The sequence below is a fragment of the Lepidochelys olivacea genome (genome assembly GCF_965140295.1).
Source record: "Lepidochelys olivacea isolate rLepOli2 genome assembly, chromosome: 3".
Lineage (NCBI taxonomy): Eukaryota > Metazoa > Chordata > Testudines > Cheloniidae > Lepidochelys > Lepidochelys olivacea.
In genome coordinates, this window is record NC_140413.1 from 17,945,310 (window position 1) to 17,967,438 (window position 22,129).

Consider the following 22,129-nt stretch of genomic DNA (forward strand, 5'->3'; position numbering starts at 1 on the left):
AATCCCTCCTCACAACAGATTCCTCTCGCTCAGCCCTCCCCTCACAGGGGCACTGCAGCACTGCAATTCACACACTTAAGGGACCTCCTGGTGTCACCTAACTTGCAGTCACCCCTGCTTAACACCTACTTCTCTCTGGACACACAGGCAAGGTCCGCATAGCTTTTCTCCAGTGATGAGGAATCGGGGCTGCAGGGAGAATTTTCACCTTATCAGATCTCCTGTCCACAGACCCCAATCGAGAGGTCATAGAAAAGCTGCCTTGTCTTACTCCGAGGGTTCTGCCCCATGGTGCATGAACCCCTGGATGGCACCACCCATGCCCTTCCCACCACAGTGGCAATATTGGGCTCCATGGGCTCCTTATACTCGGGACCACACTCGTTATACCATTGCAGCTAGGCATGAGACCAGCTCAGTACCACCAGCTGACGACCCTGCCACTGACTCCAGACACCCCTGTCACAACTGCAAGAGCAAGCACAGCCTGCCTCTAACCCAGTAGAACCAGTTGTTCCACCTGATGAAAGGTTTGGGATGTTGCTTTTTACAATCATTTTCTGTACCTCTAACCACTCTGCCATGCAGTTTTTATGGTGCTTTATTGCCAGAGCCTTTAGGAACACAGATCTATATTGGCCAGGCTAATAAACTGCTGTAAGCACAAAACACACTACGTACTATTTGTGTATGTTTCACACTCGTATATATTTAGAACCTGTAATGCTTGCTTCTATAATTTTTGCTGTTGTCAGCAGGAATTGTTGTGGTTTGTATACTTTCTCTCTCGTATCTCCTTATCTTTCTATTGGTTATCCATTACTCTCTCCATATTAAGCAGCAGAAGTAAAGAATAGACCAGGGCAGTTGTGTTCCTAACAAGATGTTGTCAAAAAGGACCAGCTCTCTTTCTTTATACACACAAGCAGAGTACGGTTTCCTGGGACAACAGGTGAATAGCACTGTTAGGAGGTAGCGTATATTGAAGTGTAGGTTAACCTCATGCTTATTGATTTTGGTGTGAGACCTGGAAACTGGGAGGGCTTTTTGGAAAACAAAAATGATGGAGGTTGAGATCCTCTGCCCTGTATTCTTCGTAGAGATGTGCTTAAGATATGAATATCGCATAACTAAGATATGTTTTATGCAAGATGGGTCATGTGAGGTATCATTGGAAAGGTTATGATTCACTGAATATGATTATCCTATTTGTATGCGTGTATCATTTCTGTATCTGAAGTTTAGGAATATTGACTATAACAATTACAACTGTGTTTTCACCTGGGGAACAACCACCAGACAGTATGTAAACAGCCTGAATGGGTCATTGGGGGAACAATAGGTCTTTGAAGATGCTCATCTCCCTCCTTCCTGAGAAGTTTCCTGGGATGCTGCTTTGGCGCTGCAGGGTCAGGTGATCATGTCACCTGGTACTGGACAACATCTTGGACTTCTAGTGTTTTTCCATTAAGAGGGGGTTGGGGTTAAACTGGGAAACAAAGGATTCCCATCATGCATATCCTGTTTAAGGCTGGGAAGTGAGCTAATCTTGGTTCTTCTCCATTGGCTCCCTGCCCAAGAAGGAAAACTGCTGAAAACACCTGAAGAAACAAAGGAACTAACCTGGGGCAGCCAAGGGCTGAGTCCAGGCAAGAAAGGTCTAGCCTGTGAAAGGAATACCTGGAGATTTAAGCTACAAGCAGTACAGTTTACCTTCAAGAAACTCTGCGACCTGCATAAAACAACATTTAGGGTGATGATTTGCTACTATTAACCAGTTAATTTAGTGTATTAAGTTTAGGTTGTGTGTTTTGTTTCATTTGCTCAGAAATCTGCTTTGAACTGTGTGCTATCCATTATAATCACTTAAAATCTACCTTTTGTAGTTAATAAACTTGTTTTTGTTTGTTCTAAAACCAGTTTGTGTCATTCATAACTGGAGGGTGCGGGGGGGAGGCAAAAAACTGAGCATATCTTCCTCCACATTGAGGGAGGGGGCAGATTTCATGAGCTTAAGCTGTATAGATTTCTATGCAGTGCAAGACAAAATATAGTTTTGGGTTTGCATCCCAAAGGAGGTATGTACTTGAGTGCTGGGCAATCCCCGAGCTGAGTCTTCCCACACACAGCTCCTCTCAGTGTCTGTGTATCTTTCTGCAGCTGGGTGTGTCCCTGCCTCTGTGTGTGTGTGCTGGAGAAGGCTTGAGGGCCTGGCACAGCAGGACAGGGTGTGGGAGTCCAGGCTGGTGGAAAGGGTGGGCTCAGTGGGACCCCAGTATATCAGGTGGCACCCTGGAGTGGGGGGAGGGGGAGCAACCTGTCACAGAGGGATCCATGCAAAGAGTTAAGTACGTTCCCAATTTTGAAATTGGAGCAGTACTTACAAAATTTCAAAGCACTGGAAGTATTGTATAGACTTCCAAAGCAACTTGCTGAGTGTCTTACTAAAGGAATTATTTTTTCAAACTTGTTTTTCAGTGGGCAGGAGGAATTATTTGAGGGACAATAGAATAGTTTTATGGAAACTTGATAGTGAATTATGAGCTAATTTTTAGGATTTTTTATTACCTTTGGTGATGGTTTTGTTGTTTTCCTTGAGAATTTTGGCCAGGTTTCAGATTGGGTGAATGAAAATTGAGATTGAATGAAAAGTTCCCCCAAATAAAAGATTATCCCACACTTGGCCATGTTTTTAAAAATAAATTTTAATATCTGCGTTCTGCTTAGTAACTTCTAACCATTGCTTATCCGTCCCGTATGCATATCCCATTCCTTCTAGGGTGGAATTAGGTGCTGTGAAAATCCACCCTCTTGTTATAATCTATATAACACAACACAAAGAACAGGTGTTATAATTATGACAAATGTGTAGACTAACCGAAGAGGTAAATTGTCAGTTTGGGATGGCGTTGTTTTATATATAATTTTTTTTCAAGGTTAAGTGAAATTATATGCTATCAAGTTTAAAAGATAACACAATTTCATCACTTCTTAGAACAAAAGTAGTTTTTGTTTTAAAGTAACAATTTTGATTTTGCGCTGTTGGGGAGAAGTAGCAAAAGTCCTGCAGTTGGCAGCTGCAATGCATTAGCCTTCTGAGAGCCTTTAAACAACATTATTTATTTACCAGTGAACCAAGGAAATACTTGGTTCACACAAAGCAGCATGAGCAACATGCTTCCTGCATAAGCTGTGAACAATCAGCAGTGGAAGGAAGCTGCTGTGCCCCGGCTTTCAAAAACCAGCGTAGCTTGTTTCAAAGCAGGGTATAAGACAAGCTAGATGGTGAACTGATTCAGCTAAGACTTACACATCTGGGAAGAAAGTTTGTGTTTCAGAAGTATTCTTGCCAAAGAGCTCAGGGTGCGTCACTGAAGCTCGTGATCTAATTTTCTCTTAAAAACAAAGGTTTAATTTCCCAATTGACAGACTTGTTTATTTTTAAATATTTTCATTGTATTATTTTTTAGGAGGACCAAACATGTGGGCTATCACCTCTGAAGAGCGAGCAAAGCATGACAAGCAGTTTGAGAGCCTTAAACCCATAGGAGGATATATTACAGGTTAATTTATGTTATATGTTAACTTCTGTGTGCATTAAAGTACCTGTGTAAAACAGTTTGAAAACCTTCGTCCTTGTTCAGCTGTTCTTTTGCTGTATGACTGATAGCCATGCTGTTTGACCATAAAGCATAAGTTTTTATTATGAACTCTTTCAGTCACAGGCTTATAAACTTTGTTTCATCTGAAATCTGGCATAGAATGTCTCTGCAAAAGGGGATATCCTTCTTATTAACCTCTGCACTAATGCAGCCAACCACCTTTTGATGTCATCCCTTCCAGTTCCATAAGCTAAGTAGAGTTAGGCCAGGTCAGAGCTTGGATGGTAGGCTGCCAAGGAAAATTTTTTGAAGTTGCTGCAGCAAATGACATTGGTGATTGAGGAAGTAGCAGTCTTCCCTCTGAATGGTGTTGAGGGACACTGTGTTGCTGGAGTTTTAATGCTTTCATATGAGATGTAAAATTAAGGTCCTGACAACTTGTGTTCATTAAAGAGCCTATGGAGTTTATCACAAGTAGCTGAGTATTAACGTCTGTGCCTTCCCCAATTCCAATTTGGGTAGTTGCATTCTACCTACCTGTGTTCTTCTGGCATTTTCAGTTGCATTGAACATTTTCTTCTCCTAAAATGTTGGGTAGTGGTGCTGTTCATTGTTAAAAATCTGCTGTGTTCCATCCCAGAGAGGCTGGAATTCAGTGGTGAAGGATCACTTACGTGTTTGTAACATACTTTGAGATAAAAGGCGCATTGTGAATGTAAGATTATTTTTTCCTACATAAACACGAATGCTAAATCTTGAAAACTGACTAATGTGCATACACAATTTTTTTTTGTTTTACTGTGCATGTATTTAACAGTGTGATCCATACTGAGTGTGAAACTTGGTGTGGATTTGCATAAAAAATCATATCCCTTCCTGGAAATATTGAGTAATAAAAGTCTGTCTAGAATTGTGTGTTATGTACAGAATGGGGTTTATTTTTAAAGTTTTATCCAGAGATGGAAGAGATAGTAGAGGACCAAATTAGACTGAAATAAAAAATATATACTGTTCTCCCCCTCACTGCCACCACCAACAAAAAAGCAGTCAACGTGGCTGAGACTGAATATTCCATCGTTTACATTGTATCATTGTAAGCTCTTGGCTGCTGTTGATTTGTGACTTATAAAACAGCTATTTACAACTCATTTTACCCACTTCTTGGAGCCAAGATTACAAAGTCCATTAGTACATGCAAACTGCCATCACCACGAGCTTGTTACATAATTCTAAATTTTCAAAAGAGCTCAGCACCCAACATGCTGAGCTCTTTTGAAAGTTCTGGCTTTAATAAATATCTCCGACGTTATTGTAAAGTATTAATACAAGACTTGTTTTTTTCTTCTTTTATCACAGGTGATCAAGCACGTACCTTTTTCTTACAGTCAGGTCTACCATCATCAGTCCTAGCTGAAATATGGTAAGGCTTTTAAAAACAAATTTAATATAATATAATATAATTAATTAATATATGATTGGAGATTCTTGGCTCACTTGTATAGATTTTGGTTTGTTTTATGTTGCCAATTGAAAGACCACTTTCCAACTACATTATATAAAAGAGTCAAACAAGAACGGTGCCTGGACTCACTTATTTCAATATATACTTGTCATTATATTTAAGCTTCAATCTCTGTTATAATAGTGGAAGAAATTAAACTGTAATGGAACTTGAGTAAAAAGGAATGTGGAGGTATAAAAAACAAATAATGACAGACAGCCTTGATTGCATTTCTTACATAATTAGTGGTTTAAGGGACTACAGTACATGCACACTTTAGGCCCTGATCCTGCAATTAAGACTCATTGTGGCTCTGCTTGGGTGAATAGGTCTGTCTGAGCAGATCTGATTATAGGATAGTGGCCACACTTGCTTTTCTATTCAAGCATTTGATCCTACTCACAAAATTCAAATTGGTCGACCATGAGCACTGTCACAAGGATTAAAAACTGGCTTTAGTATTGCAAACAAAGGGTAATGATAAACAGCAGGATATCAAATTAGGGGAGACATCTGGTGGAGTGCTGCAAAGTTCATTGTTAGGCCTTACATAACATTTTAAATAACATGGAAAAAGAGAGAAACAATAGGTTAATGAATTTCCTGGTTGATACTAAACTGTATAGTATTTGAAACACCAGTAGAGTCACTAGGGAGGTTTGAAATATGGACAAGAAATAATAAAATGAGACTGAGCTTGGGGGAAAAATGCTTGCTAATAAATTGGGAGTGGAAAATAGCCCAAACACAGGGAGAAACCTGGGAAGACATAAATCCTAAAGTTGTATGCTTGGGTTATAGGTAGTAAATTGCATTTAATATTATTATGTAACATCATCATCTTCCTTGCATTAATTCCATCAAATAGGGTCTGCTCTCCAAGTCCTCTCCTCCAAAGTGCTCTGTTCAGTGCTGTATATTATACCAGGTGCTAACGTGTCTTTCTTTATAACATCCCACCACTTCTTCTTGAGTTGGCATCTCTGTTTCGTTTAATCTTGATCTGTTGGACTCTCTTATCTACATAGTTGTCAGGACTGTGCTTGGCATGACCAAATCATCTGAACCTGCAGTCCCTCATTTTCATTCATTTGAGGACTTACAGTGTTAGTTTATGGTAAATTTTTACGACCAGCTTCGAACCTGACGCCAGCCCTTCTCCTTTTTCAACCAGGCCTGGGATTGGCTATGGCAGAGTTACTATAATGTAAGATAGCAACTGAAAAAAGCCACTGGAGTTTTAGTCCACATAGGAAGAGACATCAGCTCATGAAATAGGGAGGTAATAATCCCTCTTTGTGATTTCTGAGTGCACACCAGAATATTGCGTTTTGTCCTGGGCATTTCATTGTTGGAAATATGCAGACACACTAAAGGAAGTTTAGAAAAGAGACCTGTAAAGTAATTAAGGGTGTAGTGGAACTGACTCATGAGGAAACATTAGGGTATATATATGTGTGTGTATGTATATAATATCTATCTATCTTGGCAGATGATGAATGAGATATGTAAGTGAATAAGATACATTTACAAATATGTAAAGGGTGTAAATACAAAAAAAGTATAGGAATTCTTTTTCATGATATGTTGGGATATATGGGAACTAGGAGCAATGGAATGAAATTAAGAAAAGGGAAATTTGTTAAGTATCTGGAAAAGTTTCTGACAGTAAAATTTATTAGATTCTATGAAGTAGTCTTCCAAGGAAAGTGGAAGTTTTTGGGAATATTCTCACAGTGCATGAGCTGTCCATTGTATTTATTCACTGTTTATAATATTCAGTTTGGGAAGGTGCCACGAGAGATGTGGAGTGTGTTTAAAATTGAAAAATAAAATTCACATACTAATTGAATTCTACATAGTGATCCATAAGTATGTAGGTATACTATGTAACTATATTAAGGATTTTTAATAAGTGCCATGTTTTAGTCTTTTGAATTAATCTCTTCATTTAATCTTCATTTAATGTGATCTATTTGTCTAGTGCTGAGCCATAATTGATGCAATAAATGTTGCACACAGGGCATGAAGGTACTACTGTGCCAAACAGTCTGCTAGTTTCCTGGGCACTGAGTGTTTAATGTATGATACTTTTAGAAATTGAGCCACATAAGAAGATGCCAGATGGTCTGTATTAGCATATATAAACAAAAACAACTCTGCGCAAAAAAGTCAAGATCTACAATTTTCTAAGGCAGGGGTGGCCAACCTGAGCAGCTCCCCATCAGCTCCCCCCGGCTCCCAGCGCTTCCCACCCACCAGCAGCCCCGCCAATCAGCTGTTTTGTGGCATGCAGGAAGCTGGCGGGGGGGTGGGGGGGAAAGTAGGGGAAGGAGCGAGGGCACGGCAGGCTCAGGGGAGGGCCTGGGAAGGGGTGGAGTGGGGGCAGGGCCTGGGGCAGAGCCAGGGGTTTGAGCAGTGAGCACCCCCTGGCACATTGGAAAGTTGGCACCTGTAGCTCCAGCCCCGGAGTCGGTGCCTAGACAAGGAGCCGCCTATTAACTTCTGAAGAGCCGCACGTGGCTCCGGAGCCACAGATTGGCCACCTCTGTTCTAAGGGTTTTCACATTGTGGAGGGTCATTCATAACTTTCTGTAAAATCAATATCAGGTTAAACTACAAAAGGTAACAGGAAATAGAATAATAAGGCAATAAATGAAATTATATAAGCACTCAGTTTTGAGTGAGAAAATTAATGTTTCCTTACCCCCTGTTTTTTTAAGGGCTCTTGCAGACCTGAACAAAGACGGGAAGATGGATCAACAGGAATTCTCCATAGCTATGAAACTCATCAAACTAAAATTACAAGGTCAACACTTGCCTGTGGTCCTCCCACCTATCATGAAGCAACCTCCTGTATTCTCTCCATTAATTTCTGCTCGCTTTGGTACTTATGAATATTTAATACATTTACTGGTGTTGAGAGAGTCACCAAAAAACAAAAAAAAGTATTGAGGGTACATTCATATTTATATCTAACAGATGAGATCATTTGACTAAAGAAACAATGATTGCAAAAGGGATACCCTGATCTAAAGAGCTTTGCAAAAAAATTTCTCTGAAGCTGTTAAAGAATTATCCTTTAATTTTGGCTGTTTGTTGCTTATTAGCTGCCTACAATGTAATTCACACAGGAGTACCTGACTAAATCATTACACTTTTGGCTTGTAAAATGCATGAAAACTGTTCTTACGTGTGACCTACAGGCTGTCCCCTTGACCTAGAACTCTTTCCTTCTCTCTCAAAGATGCTAACTTCTGCTCTTTTAGAATTATGCTTTAAAACTAAAGCTAGGCAAATATTTAAAATCTCTCAAGGAATAGTTTTATTTGAAACATTTTTGAAGTTCATCAAATGATTCAATTAATAGTACTCAATCAGCTCTACTTCAATATTTATTTTCTCTTTAGCTTATGATTTAATCTCTCTTAGTGTATTCTGGGATTCTGTGTATGCATGATGTTGTATATTGTGAAGCATTTATAAACCAAATAATGTCTGCCAGACTACAAATATATTCTATGCATCCAGGTATGTGTACAGATTATAAAAGTATGTGTATACATGTATCTATTCCACAACTGTTCTTAATTATTTGACTAGCTCTAAAGTGTGTGTGTATGTATATTTTCACAAGTATAGACACTTGTAAATATGTAGCGTTGATAGCCATGTGATGAATTGCAGAGCCATGCAAAAAAATCACGCATTGTTTACCACCTCACCCAGCATTCTGCCCGTCGATCCATTTTCCCCAGTATTCATTAAATAAATGATGCCAGTGCCCTGAGTAACTTCCAACAGCTTCATTTGGGGGGAAAAAAAAAATCCATTAGCTAGAGACATTTCCTTGTTTTCACCAAATATGGAATTTCTCCTCCAAGAATACTGCGGACAGAGGCTCAGGACAAGCAGGATTCAGTCCTGCAACAGCGACAGCTTTTCTGTACATAAATTGTCACAACATTAAAGTCCATTACTTTATGTCCCCGAGGGGCTAGAAGTACGAGGCTTTTACAGAAGTCATTATAGGGTGGGTATTGGAAACATTAGCTAAATATACTTTGAGCACATGTTGTTTGTTTCTTCATTTGTGCTTTCTTCTGCATGCAGCATACTCTGTGGCTGGAAAGCTTGAATGAGAGCTGTTCAAAGTGTGGAGAAAAATAGATCTTATAATTGAATGTAAACGTACATTTTAGAGTATGGGCACCTCTGCACGTTGACGGTCTCCTGCGTTGAGTGTGTATTGCATTTACCAGGCACAATGGATCCATTCTTAGTTGAGGCCTTTGGATGATGCTGCAGCATTAAATGTTTAATAATAGTTATTTCATTTCTCCTTTAGGAATGGGTAGTATGCCAAATCTGTCCATGCCAACATCTGTGCCTACAATCGCACCTTTAGCTCCCATGTCATCATTGACCGCAGTGACTTCGATTCCTCCCTTGATTATCTCTACGCCTCTGATGCCTTCTATCAGTACATCATCATTGCCAAATGGAACATCCAGTCTCCTTCAGCCTTTACCTATGTCTTTCTCTTCAAGTAAGTACAACCCAGTAAGACACTCAATTCTGGATACACTAATCTAATTCTTAGTGTAGATTATTAACTTGTATCCATTTATTTTTCTTTTCAGCATTGCCTCATCCTGGTTCTTTCAGTCCCATGGCAGGAGGGTTTGGTGGTACTAATATACAGAAGGCACAGTCTCTGATCGATTTAGGATCTAGTAGGTATGACACTTAAGACTTAAAATGTCATGTCTTAGACTTTAGTAACAAATGCCTTTTTAAAAAATTGCAATATAACAGTTCATATTTACAAGCAGAAAAATAAGGAGATGTGTGAACAGCATATACATGATATTTCTGAACATTGATACAGATCTAGGCGATAACTGCAACAAGAGATTAATTTGTGTTTGGATATGAGCAGTTGAATAACATTGTCAGTAAATGTAACAAACATACTCAAAGTGGGAGGGAGGTTTAGAAAGAATGGAATGAAGCGGTGTTAAATAAACAGAGGCAAAACATACAGTCCAAGGATTAGGTGTTATGGAAGCTATGTTAATATTGCAACATGTTCTTTTCTGAGGAAGTTATGTATACAAAAGTTGTCTAAAAGATTATCTATTGCAAACATTTATCTCTGAGGTCATTTTGCAAGTAATGGAGATCATAAATCTTTGTGATCACCTTCCTTATTTGTGCCAAAAGTGTTTAAAGTAAAAGTTTGGTCTCTTTGGCTGTGTCTATATTATCTTTTCTCCGCTAGAGTTCCTCACTATTGCTACAGACAGATAGCTCCACTGTAGTACTGCTGTAGACAGGGCTTCAGGCATCTAATGATGTTATGATCATGATGTTGGTTAACATTCAGAGCAGGTTTATGCAATGTAGTGTTTGAAAGGTTTAGTACAAATCAGCACTCTCACTCTTGCTACCTCCAATGACTCTGAACCAGTGGTAGCAGCAGTGCAAAATTTTAGGGGGAAAAGGTATCGTTCAGGTGAGGCTTTTTGGTTTAGGGTATTGGCAGCAAGGAGTGACTTTAGAAGCTGCAGATGTTTTGTTTTGTGGGTGAGTCAGTTCACTGGTTGAATTTTTCATACATTTATGGTTTCATTTTTTTATTTAATTCATGTCTTCACTTAAATTTGCTACTCGGTCATTGTCCTTAGCCCTCAGTGTCCTGCTGTAGGCTTTTACAGGTCTTGGGATGTGTTCCCCCTGCCTTCCATAACTACTGGATTTTTATTAATATGGCTTGATGTTTTTCCCCATATTTTTCTTAAATACTACTCCATACAAGTTCTTCAACATGTTTTGTAGACATATTACTTGAATGCAAAGACTGTGTTTCAGTATGTTAAATTTTTCATTTCAGTGCTCTAAATAACCACTCTGTGCTGCATGTAATAAGCGTGTAATTCCTCTTTTTTAGTTGGATAGTAGAGATGAAAAACAGGGTTTTAAAATTCTATAATGTTTCTGTTATGATAGAGAGCAGAGAGAGGATTGGGGCCTCATTGTGCTAAGTGCTGCACAAACCAATAGGGGGAGACAGCCCCTGTTCTAGGGAGCATACTATCTAAAGCTTGTTTATTAAACAATGGAATTTAGAATAATGTATTTTTGTCTTTTTAACATTTATATTGCAGTTCAAATTCTTCCTCCACCACTTCACTAACTGGGAATTCACCTAAGACTGGATCCTCAGACTGGGCAGTTCCTCAGGCCTCCAGATTAAAATACAGGCAGAAATTTAATAGTCTTGATAAAGGCATGAGTGGATACCTATCAGGTGAGTACAGCATTTGGACTGAAAAAAACAGAGTTTTCTAATTATTAGAACTGAAAAGATTAATGATGAAATCCTTTGAAGTTAATCTGAATTTTACAACTGACTTCAATGGAGCCTGGATTTTATCCTAAGTAACCGTATGTTTTTCTAATCTTTAGGTCTGAGTCTTACCGAGACACAAAACTGGCTTATAAAAGTGTCACTATATGGGATAACTTGTTGTTCAGCTTTTATGTGTGTGTTAAATTTAAATAATTCCTATATTATGCTACACAAGACAATCTCACTTTACTAATCTGTAAACGAAAGTTTGGGTATGTCCTGCAGGTCTGCACTAAATTTGAACTTTGCTGGTTTCAAAGTTTGTGCTTCAGAGTCTCCTACCCAGGTGGCCTTATCTTTACTCTGCTCTCTTGTTTTGGGGGATATTTTTCAAAACTCCCCCAGTCAACTAAAACTTTGTTTAACAACATTTCAGATGACACCAAGACCATCAAATGTAGTAATGCAAACCTAATCTTGTTCTTGAATACAAGTTCATACAATGAGCCAAGAGCAAATGTTTAAAGGGCAGAATTGTGTTAACATCTCTTTGACGTGAAAGGCTTTTTGTTGTTGTTTTTTGGGGGGTTGGTGGGTAAGTGTATCTGTTGGGGGATGAATAAGTAATACTTTTCTTTTAGACTTTTAGCAGTCCTCCCTAAAAGTCTATCAGACATGCTACAGCCTATATATTAAGCACTCTTTTGTGGTTTAGATCAGTGCTTCTCAAGCTATTTGATGTGGGGGACCAGCAATTTTTTTTTCCAGTGAGCGCGCAGACCAGCAGCCGATGGCCGGTCCGCAGACCACCACTTTGAGTAGCACTGGTTTAGATGGCTTCTAAACCCTTTAAACTCCTTTAATGGTACAGAAAAGATGAGACCTGTCATTTAACCAAAAGCTCTTCTGTGTAGCAGTTTTCAGTCCGATTCAGTTTTTGCTTCACCTTGCATCTGTGCTTCCGTTACTCAAGAATTAAAGCTATACTGCAATCTTCGTTATAAGGAAGAATATGCCTAACAAAGAAGAAAATGGGCTGAAACTGTTGGCAACAATGTACTGATTACCTTGCTCCATTGCATTGAGTAGAGCTCAGCCTGTATACCTTTTACTGAGAGACAAGGTGGGTGAGATAATCTCTTCTATTGGATCAACTTCTTTGGGTGAAAGAGACAAGCTTTTGAGCTTCACAGATCACCAACAGAAGTTGTTCCAATAAAGGATATTACCTTACGCACCTTGTCTCTCTTGTATCCTGTGCCAGCATATCTACAACGCTACCTTTTGCTGATTCATTCTGTCATAATAAAAGGAAAGGGTGTATAGATGAATGCTAGTATAAATTTATATTGGATATGAAAGCAAAAGATATTTTAGAATTCATAGAATCTTGGTGAAGAGCATTCAGTAAAAAAGTATATTGGAGTCACAGAAGTATTCATAAGGAAACAAAAAAGCTGAGAAGGGTCAGGTTGGGGGCAGAATATGACTAAACAGCTAGGTATAAGAATGTATTTGAGGCAAAAAAAAAATCTTTAAAAAAAATCCCATAATGCACCTGAAACCCAATTGATGCTAATAAAGTATGCAATACAAACTTTGGAGGGCAAATATAAGTTAGAGAATGAGGGCTAAGAAGAAATTTGAAGGCAAAAAATTCCCAAATGAGGACATTAATTAAAAAAAAAATACTGATTTAGAATAAGAAAAGACACATGAAGCAAGAAACCTGTGGGTGTGTTTAACAGACCTCTAGGATGTCAAGGGCAAGAACAGAGGATGAGATTGCAGAGAAACTAAAATGCATCTTTGCATTAGGACTTGTCTACACTACAGAGTTTTGTCGACAAAAGTTACGTCGCTTTAATTAAACCGCTGTTGCATGTCCACACTAGCCCCTTGTGTCAGCAGAGCACATTCACTCTAGCACCTCTTGCATTGACACAGAGAGCAGTGCACCGTGGGTAGCTATCCCACTGTGCAACTGGCTTCAGGGTCCTTTGGGAAGGGTTTGCAATGCCTCATGAGGCAGGTACAGTGTCACATGATGCAGGTTTCTCAATCCCATTGTTCCATGGGCATCCTACTAGATTGCCAGCTGCTTTTCAACTGAGGTGTATGTGGGGGGAAGAAAAGGGAGAGAGTGTGACAGGGAGTATGTAGGGAGGGGGTGGAGGAGAGACAGAAACACTGTGTGTGTTAAGGAAGTGTGTCTCTTTAAATTCAGATATGCAGTCTCTTTAAGGTCAGACAGCACCCTGAGCAACCAATCCTGGGGGAGAGGAACCCGCACCCTGCATCAGCCCCTGGCTCTGCACAGCACAGCAGTCTCTCCCCCACAGCAGCTGCCCGCTCTGCCTGCCTGCCGATTCCACATTAATGGTTCCGTGATTCCCTCCAAGTTCTCCCACAGCCTCCTCAGCAGTGTTGTGAGCTCTCCACTCTGAGGAATGTCAAAGCTTTCCAGAGCTTTAAAAGGGGAGGGGGCGCATGCCTACAGGGCAGCTGAGTTCAAAACAGTGAGCAGAGCAGTTATGGTGGGCATTGTGGGATACTCAGGGAGGCCAGTTATGTCAACATAACGAACGGTAGTGTCTACATTGCTGCCTTGACACTTTAACTTTGCCTTAAGTTTTATGCCTCTCATCAAGGTGGTTTTATTTTGTCACCAAAAGTAGCTTTGTAGTGTGTACACCTCCATTGTTTTGTCAGCAAAAGCTGCCTTTTGTGTAGTGTTGACAAGGCCTTAGTCTTCACACTGGATTATGGAGAAACAAGCAGTTCTTATTTCCATAGTGCCCCAGCCCTTCACCTCCCATCCCACACCCCAAACCCCTCATCCCGGCCCACCCCAGAGCCCTCACTCTGCACCCCAACCCTCTGCCCCAGCCTTGAGCCCCCTCCTGTACTCCAAATCTCTCATGCCTGCCCACCCCAGAGCCAACACCCCAACCCTCTGCCCCAGCCCTGAGTCTCCTCCCACACACCAAACCCCTCGGCCCCACCCCCGCCACTCATCACCTCCATATTGATGCACATAATAAAGTTCACTCCACAAATGGATATAAAAAATTAGAGGGAACATTGTTTATGACCTAAATTTGCAGCCATGGATAGTGTTCACTTTAGTGTTTTGAAGGACCAAAAGGCAGAAGTAACTGAATAACAAAAGTATGCTATTTATTATTAAATACAGCCACACTTGTGAATACCTGGAGGGTAGTCAGTGTTGAAGGACTTAAAAAATCGTTAAGGGATAATCCCAGTATTTATATATCATTTAGCCTGCCGTCCTTATTGGAAAAATAATAATGGGGAACAGATCTTACGGAGTTTGAGGTTTTACAAATCTCTCAAGCTGCTTGGGTTCTACAGACTAGCATGTCTTTTCACTTTTTCCCCACCGTAATTTAAAATAGTGTGCCCTAAGGGTGATTATATTAAAAAAAAAAAAAACACTAGCTAATGGGTCGCATATGATATGTATTGTGGAATAAATAAATCTCTCCCCACCTTACCTTCCTAAAAATCTAGCCTAGCAATAGAGGCAGTAACTTGTTTAAATTTATAATCACATATACACTGGGTTTGAAAATTTGACTTAAGTGTTGCATTCTGGATACACTTATGGGAAAGGGAGGGCTAGAAGCGGGGAGAAAAGAAGGGAGCAGGCAGTGAAAACATGCAGTAAATTATCGTATGATTCTTGATTCATTCATTTTAACACTCTCAACAACAGCAAAGGCTCTGCAGGCACCCCATCCGAGGCTGAATATATTTTAAAAATGACTTTGTGAAATAAAGGACACGTGCAAAATGCTTTTTGTGCCATGTACTGTACTGTGTACACACAGGAGAAATTGCTCAAATGCATGCTTTTTAATTTCTTTGTTTTGTTTGTAAACAATACAAGCAGTGTGCCTCACTCCCACAGATGTTAAGGGATGAGTTTGTCATATGTGCCTACATGACTTAGGAGCACAACTCCCATTTACTTTCAATGGAAGTTGTGCTCCAGAATCACTTTGATGCTATTGAAAAGTTCCACTCAAAGTTACTAAAAGAATGGAGTTCTATAGTGTATCTATTTAGTAGATCACCAAAGGATTATTGTGGTCCAGTGGATACAGAAGTGGACAAAAAGTCCGTAAACCTGGGATTCAGTTTTTGGCATTGCCACTGACTTGCTGTGTCACCTTGAGCAAGTCACTTCATCTGACTGTGTCTCAGTTTCTCTGTCTATAAAATGGGAACAACTCCTCTCCACTTTTTGTAAGGGACTTGGATCTAAGCATGAAAAGTGCTAAGTGGTTACTATAATTTTTCCTATAGACTGAAGGTTTCTGCCTAGCAATCTGTATAGTTTGTTAGCAGGGGAAGGAATGTAGCCCCCACATTAACAGTGCTAACTCTTTGCAAATAGTCAGCTACATTCTACATATAGCTGTGAAGATCACCATAAACTGTTACGTTCATCTGTGGTGGGATTTTCTGAATGAGAAAAGTTGGTCAAGGACACTAATGATATTTCTTTACTCTACTTGTGATCATTGTGTCTGTGGTTTGTGTTTTTAACAGTATACAGAAATAATACAGTATACGGACTACCAGCATTAATAAACCATCAGCATAAACTGATGAAGTAAAATTAAGAATAAATGTGGGTTGCCCCAGTTTACAACACATCACATAATATCTGTCTTTTGTTCTAAATAGATTTATATATGAAAATTCTTAATAGTTTAATTTGTATTTCACTAAGGATTTCAAGCAAGGAATGCCCTTCTGCAGTCAAACCTTTCTCAGACTCAGCTGGCTACCATTTGGTAAGTTTACTCACTGATTGATGAGAGGCTTACACAATTGTGGTATGGAATGTAATCTGCTCTCTGCCATCAAGAAGTGTTAAAGGACAAGGTCCATTTAAAAATCATACACTATAAAACCCAGTAAACTTTATTTACCCATTTTGCTCATAATTTATTAAAACTGCACTGTTTTAAATGTCCAGTTTGCCATTTATTATTTATACTGAACTATGTAAATCAGCAAAGTCAGTTTTGCTTTCTGGTTCAATGCTTCATTGTTTGGATTGTAAACACTGAAGAGGAGGGTTTATTTGTTGAGAAACAACAGTTTCAGGTAAAAATAAGTTCTCATTAGAATGTCAAAACAAACAAACCCCAGAGATTTTTTTCAAAACGTGTCAATTTAAATTTGAACCTAAATTTACATTAAAAAAAAGAACCATAAGTGTTCCTTCAGTCCATTAGTGGTTTGTGACAGTTGTACACATATAGTTGTACATTGCAGTTGATTAAAGCTTGTTGTTATGGTGGTGAAAACAATTACAATCTTCTGAAGACTTTGAACTCCTGTATGTTTTGGGTTGGATCTTGCCTTTCAACACAGCTGTGAGTAAGGGGTGATATATAAACTTCACCTTCTCGCAGGAGTCCACAGAAGCTTTGCGGATTAGATTAGCATTAGACAATCCACTGAAGCGTCCCTCTCTGCTTTTCTTTCGTCCAGGAGGTAGTCATTTGCCTCTGGTCTGCATCAGCAGCAAATTGTAGTATGCCTCACAGTTGTGTGGTGCATTATGGGGGTGCAGTGAAAGTGCTATTAGCCTCCTCTTTGGTGTGGAGAATTCAGAGCAGCTGTAGCCATGTAGCATCCAAGTAGGTCCTATTCGCAGGTACGCAGTCCATGTCACAATATATCCCAAAGTCAGTAATTATCAATCTTTTATTTTAGTATTAAAGAGAGAGTCATTTTTAACATCGCCCATAGGTGGAGCTGGTCAGTAAACAGAAGAAAAATCACCTTTTTATCAACTTTGTTTCTGATTTTTGTTGGATTCCCCCCCATTAACGCTTTGTGGCCAGCTCTGCAGGACTGTTTCTGCCTGCCCCATCACACTCTTCTTTAAGGAAGTCTCGTTGCCTGCATCTCTGTGGACAACCACATGTTCCTTTCCTTCACTCTTCAGCAATGTTTCATGTAGGAGTATGGCAGTGATACTAGTGTATATGCTGCCTACCCATTAAAGCAGGATGATGGGGATTGAGAGTATTTGATTCTGCACCTGCCAGCAGCAGGGAGCTCTGAAGCAGCTCACCTTTGCCCCACAGCATTATCAGCTGAACTGTCTGGTGTTGAGAGAGAATCCTAGGCTAGGGGTCACAAGGGAGGAAGGAGCCCTGTATGAAGATCCCTTTTGTAGTATCAGGGCATACATTTAGATAATGCTGTATATCCTGAGAAAAGAACTGAGGCAGAGTAAAATGGGTGTTGTGATCTTGAAAGTGGCTTGAGCATGGAACAGGGTTTTGTTTCCAGTTCTGCTGTTCACTTCTCATGTTACCTTGGGCAAGGCACTTTAGCCTTTCTCATCCTCGTTTTCCCCACTTACTTACATACTGCATAGTGATGTTGACCTAATTAATGTTTGCGAAGTGCCTTTGCAATCATTTGACAATATATGCTGTATAAAAGCCAATTCTTATTTAAACTGTAAAATAAAATAAACTTTTCTTTCATCCACTGTTGTTTCTACTAAGATGAGGGATTGTTTACCAGTTCACCCTACAAGGTTTACGCCTTAAGAAATTGTTCTATAATAACTCATTTCAGTTATCCCTTCCAAGTGATTTTCAGTTGCACTGACAACGACATTCTCCCATTTTATGTAGGTCACTATCTGACGTTGATGGAGATGGACAGCTGAAAGCTGATGAGTTTGTGTTAGCCATGCATCTAACTGATATGGCCAAAGCTGGGCAGCCTCTGCCATTGACCCTGCCTCCTGAATTGGTACCTCCTCCTTTCAGGTAAAGTGCTCAGGACAGGGAGACATGACCTAAATCCAGAGGTAATATAAAGAATACTGAATAGCCTGAATTTAACTCCCCCCAAAATAACTTCTCTCCTAGAAGTGGAAAATATGCTGAAAATGTTAATGGAACTCTGCCATCTTGCCAGCGAATGCAAGAAGAGGAGCCCCAGAAAAAACAGCCAGGTAAGAATGAGATTTTGAGTTTTGTGTTAGTGTATTACACTTTTTATTGAAGAATATTGCATCTTTTAGAAACTAAAAAGGGGGTAAGGAAGTACAGCATTACTATTTCAGGAGCTGTACTCCTGTTACCTTGGACAGAGGGAAGGTTGTCTTGATGCTGTCATTTAAGGGCAGTTAAGAAAACATCATGAATGTAAGGGTGAAGGGCTGTTTTTCAGGTGTAGGACGTATCAGTGACATTATTATTAATGAATGTCTTGGAAAGCTTCATGGTTGAAACGTTGGAACACCACTATGAAATTCCATGTAATTGAAAGTTACTGGTGCTTGCGTTGTCTCCATAGTAGTGCAGGATTTTGAACCTGAGGTAGCTTGATCTTGTCACAGTATCTGCAAGCAACTTGTAGCTTACCGTGGCCCATAGTATCAGACTCTGTTGTCTGACTGCTGCTGCCAGAATGGAGTAATAGAGGCTCCCTCTTAGTGGCCGAGTATGGGCAAGGCTTATTTCATTTTGGGAAGGTAATCCCAGAGGCCCCTAAACTATTCCCCCCACGCTTTTTTTTTTTAAAAATTCCATGTTGCAGTTATTGACCCTGATGATGGTTGGTTTGCTGCTGTTTTAACAGTTTGGGTCTAAGAAAAATTAAAGGTAACCCGCCTTTTGAAAAACCCCTTATTTGTGCTGACATATGTGCTGTACAGTGAAGAACGGTTTAAAAAGATGAGCTGTGTAACTCTTCCATTTTCCTATCCAGTGTCAGTGTCCAAGAAAACAACCCTCCATTAGCTTGTAAAAATTTGTTTTTGTCCTGGACAGATAGAATCATTTTATGTCTATTAATGTTAAATTGTATTCTGCTTTAAACCACCAATCCTACCTAGCCACTGTTTTTTGTGGGAGGTCAAAAAGTTTTACCACAGAACATTTCTTTTTGATGTCAGAAGTAATGAAATTTTGCTGTTGTGCCAAGCTGTGAAAATGATAAGAATGTCAGTCTTTGTGAAAAGAGGATAGATACTTAAAACTTCTTGATTTAAGGTGCTTAAATTATCCATGGTGCAATGTTTTGAGCTAGCCAATAAGAAAACATGGTAGGCATTAGCAGTGTAAGAGAGGAACTGCTTTGAACCATTGTTCTGTGTAAAACAGCTGTGCCTTATTTTAGTTACATTTGAGGACAAGAGAAAAGCAAACTATGAGAAAGGAAACGTGGAACTGGAGAAAAGGCGTCAAGTCCTACTGGAGCAGCAGCAGAGAGAGGCGGAACGTAAGGCTCAGAAAGAAAGAGAAGAACAAGAGCGAAGAGAGAGGGAGCTGCAGGAGCAGGAGCGGAAAAAGCAGCTTGAACTGGAAAGGCAGTTGGAGAAACAACGAGAGCTGGAAAGACAAAGGGAGGAAGAGAGGAGAAAAGAAATAGAACGGCGGGAGGTTGTTTCCTTAATTTTATTTATTTTAATCCTTAAAGTAGTACGCACCCACACTCAGTGAACACAGTTGGTAAAGTTATTCCCTTGTCCATTTGGGAACTTGTAATTTTTATGTGCCTTTGAACTTGCGTTACCTCTAGACAAGCAGTCTTGGTCTAGTAGTTTGAGCATAGGACTGGGAGCCAGGCATTCATTGAAACTTGGCTTGGGCATGCACTCCTTGTGTGACTATTGCAAGTCATTTTGGAGGGACACTATCATTTTTGTCTGAAATGTTGTGCCTACTATTGTTACAAATAACCCCTAAAGTGGATAAAACTCAGGTTCTCAAGACTCTTTCGTATTCTGGGCCACGTTTTCTTTTACAGTTCTCTTTTTAAACAAAAAAACCCCCAACTGTAACCCAAAACTAGGCTCGACTGAAGCTTGAAACTGACATTATTTTACTTTCGATCCTATAACAAATCTGGGTTTACTTGGTTTGTCCACGATCACATTTAAAATTGCATCCACTCTGTGACCAATCATGCTAAGGGCCTTCTGAGTCATTATTAGTTCCCGACACTGTTCTTAGTTAGAGGCAAGACTATTAGAGTGAAACCAAATTCGTATCTGAATTATACATTACGCTATACCCAATTATCTTTCTCCACAGTTGATTTTTCTGGCAGTTTCCCTTCCAGTGGGAGTTGAGATGTTCAGAACCATGTAGGATAAGATCTTCCATTCTTGTGATCATATATGATATTTGAAATATATAAGATTGTGCTTTAAGAGCAGAATTCTTATATGTTTTATTGCTGTGCTACTCACAAGTAGAACAGAATGGCAGATTACTTTGCACAAGAGTGTAAGCAAACCTGAACGTGCAAGGTCTAGGTCTAATTTAAGAACTGCCAGCCTTTGTAGTGTCCCCTTTAATGATATCATTTAGGATTCAAGGTGTTTTTATGTGGATTTTGTTCATTAAAAGGCAAACTATATAGATATTGCTAAGTATGAAAATACATATATAGCTTTCATTTGTCTGTACATTAAACACTCCAGTTTTGTTAAACTGGAAATATTTAATTTTAGCTTAATTTAGCTACAGAATGTATGTGTAGATATCAACACTGTAAAACTTCTAGTTTGCTTTAGAGTTTCTAAAGGGTATCGTAAGCTTACAGTGATATAACTTGTTATCTGCAGGCAGCAAAGCAGGAACTCGAGCGCCAGCGACGGCTGGAATGGGAGAGAATTCGACGCCAAGATCTTCTTAATCAGAGAAACAGGGAGCAAGAAGAAATTGTCAAGTTAACCTCTAAAAAGAAGAGCCTTAATCTTGAATTAGAAGCCCTGGTGAGGCACACGTGATATTAAATATATTTGAGTGATATACAGAATTTTAAAATTGTACAAGAATCTTAAAATGCACATTAAAGTGCTAAGTACAACTTTTTCTTGATCAGGAAATTAACTTAGTATTGGCTCAGCAATCAAAGCAGGATTTTTTCTAAGAATTGTTCTTAAGGTACCTTTAGGCAGAAATGATCTTTTCAGAGAAGTTTGATAGAGAAACTTTTTTTGTTGTTTTGTTTTTTTTTACAACATGTGGTTTCTGTAGAGTGGCAAACATCAGCAGATCACAGGCAGACTGCAAGATGTTCAAAGCAGAAAACAAATTCAGAAAAGTGAGCTGGAAGCTCTAGATAAAAAATGTGATTTGGGAATTGTAGAAATCAAACAGCTACAACAGCAACTTCAGGTATGTGATTTCCTGTTAAACCTACCGATCTCTTTCACTTCCCTTTAACAGTTGTGGTGGCATCAGTAGTGTGTCCTTATAGGAAAGATTTGTGCAATAGCATCAAGGGATTGAATGGTTAGGATGCAGAAAAGAAGACTAAGTAGAAATGGCCAGTGAATGTGGTTCCACAATGCCTACTAAAATTATTTATAGCATTAGGGAAACCAATACGTACATTCATGATCATTGATATTAATTTTACAAGGCTAGAAGTGAGGTTTTGACCATAATTTCAGTAGCATGTGCTAGTTTACCAGTGATTATATAGGAAGATATTTTGTGGGGTTCAATAAGATTCCTACCTGGTTTCTACCTCTTCATCTACATTTGATATTTCTAAAAAGAAGTAAAACTCCCACAGGTGTTTTCTTGCTCTCACCTTTCCAGTGAAGGTACTAGACCTGTGCAGCGCTCTGTCTACAATATCTCA

The 22,129-nt window shown here is 39.4% G+C and overlaps 1 protein-coding gene across 3 annotated transcripts in view; it reads left to right on the forward strand.

The window, feature by feature from the left end:
* Positions 1-22,129, forward strand: part of ITSN2 (intersectin 2) — a 122,035-nt gene that overhangs the window by 26,734 nt on the left and 73,172 nt on the right. For all 3 annotated transcript variants that reach the window (XM_084623845.1, XM_084623844.1, XM_084623843.1), the window contains exons 3-14: positions 3,471-3,563; positions 4,959-5,022; positions 7,827-7,990; positions 9,452-9,652; positions 9,747-9,843; positions 11,274-11,416; positions 16,221-16,284; positions 18,154-18,291; positions 18,394-18,479; positions 19,649-19,911; positions 21,102-21,251; positions 21,517-21,657. In XM_084623845.1, the coding sequence (XP_084479971.1) occupies positions 3,471-3,563; positions 4,959-5,022; positions 7,827-7,990; positions 9,452-9,652; positions 9,747-9,843; positions 11,274-11,416; positions 16,221-16,284; positions 18,154-18,291; positions 18,394-18,479; positions 19,649-19,911; positions 21,102-21,251; positions 21,517-21,657 (1,604 nt within the window). The remainder of the gene's footprint in view (positions 1-3,470; positions 3,564-4,958; positions 5,023-7,826; positions 7,991-9,451; positions 9,653-9,746; positions 9,844-11,273; positions 11,417-16,220; positions 16,285-18,153; positions 18,292-18,393; positions 18,480-19,648; positions 19,912-21,101; positions 21,252-21,516; positions 21,658-22,129) is intronic.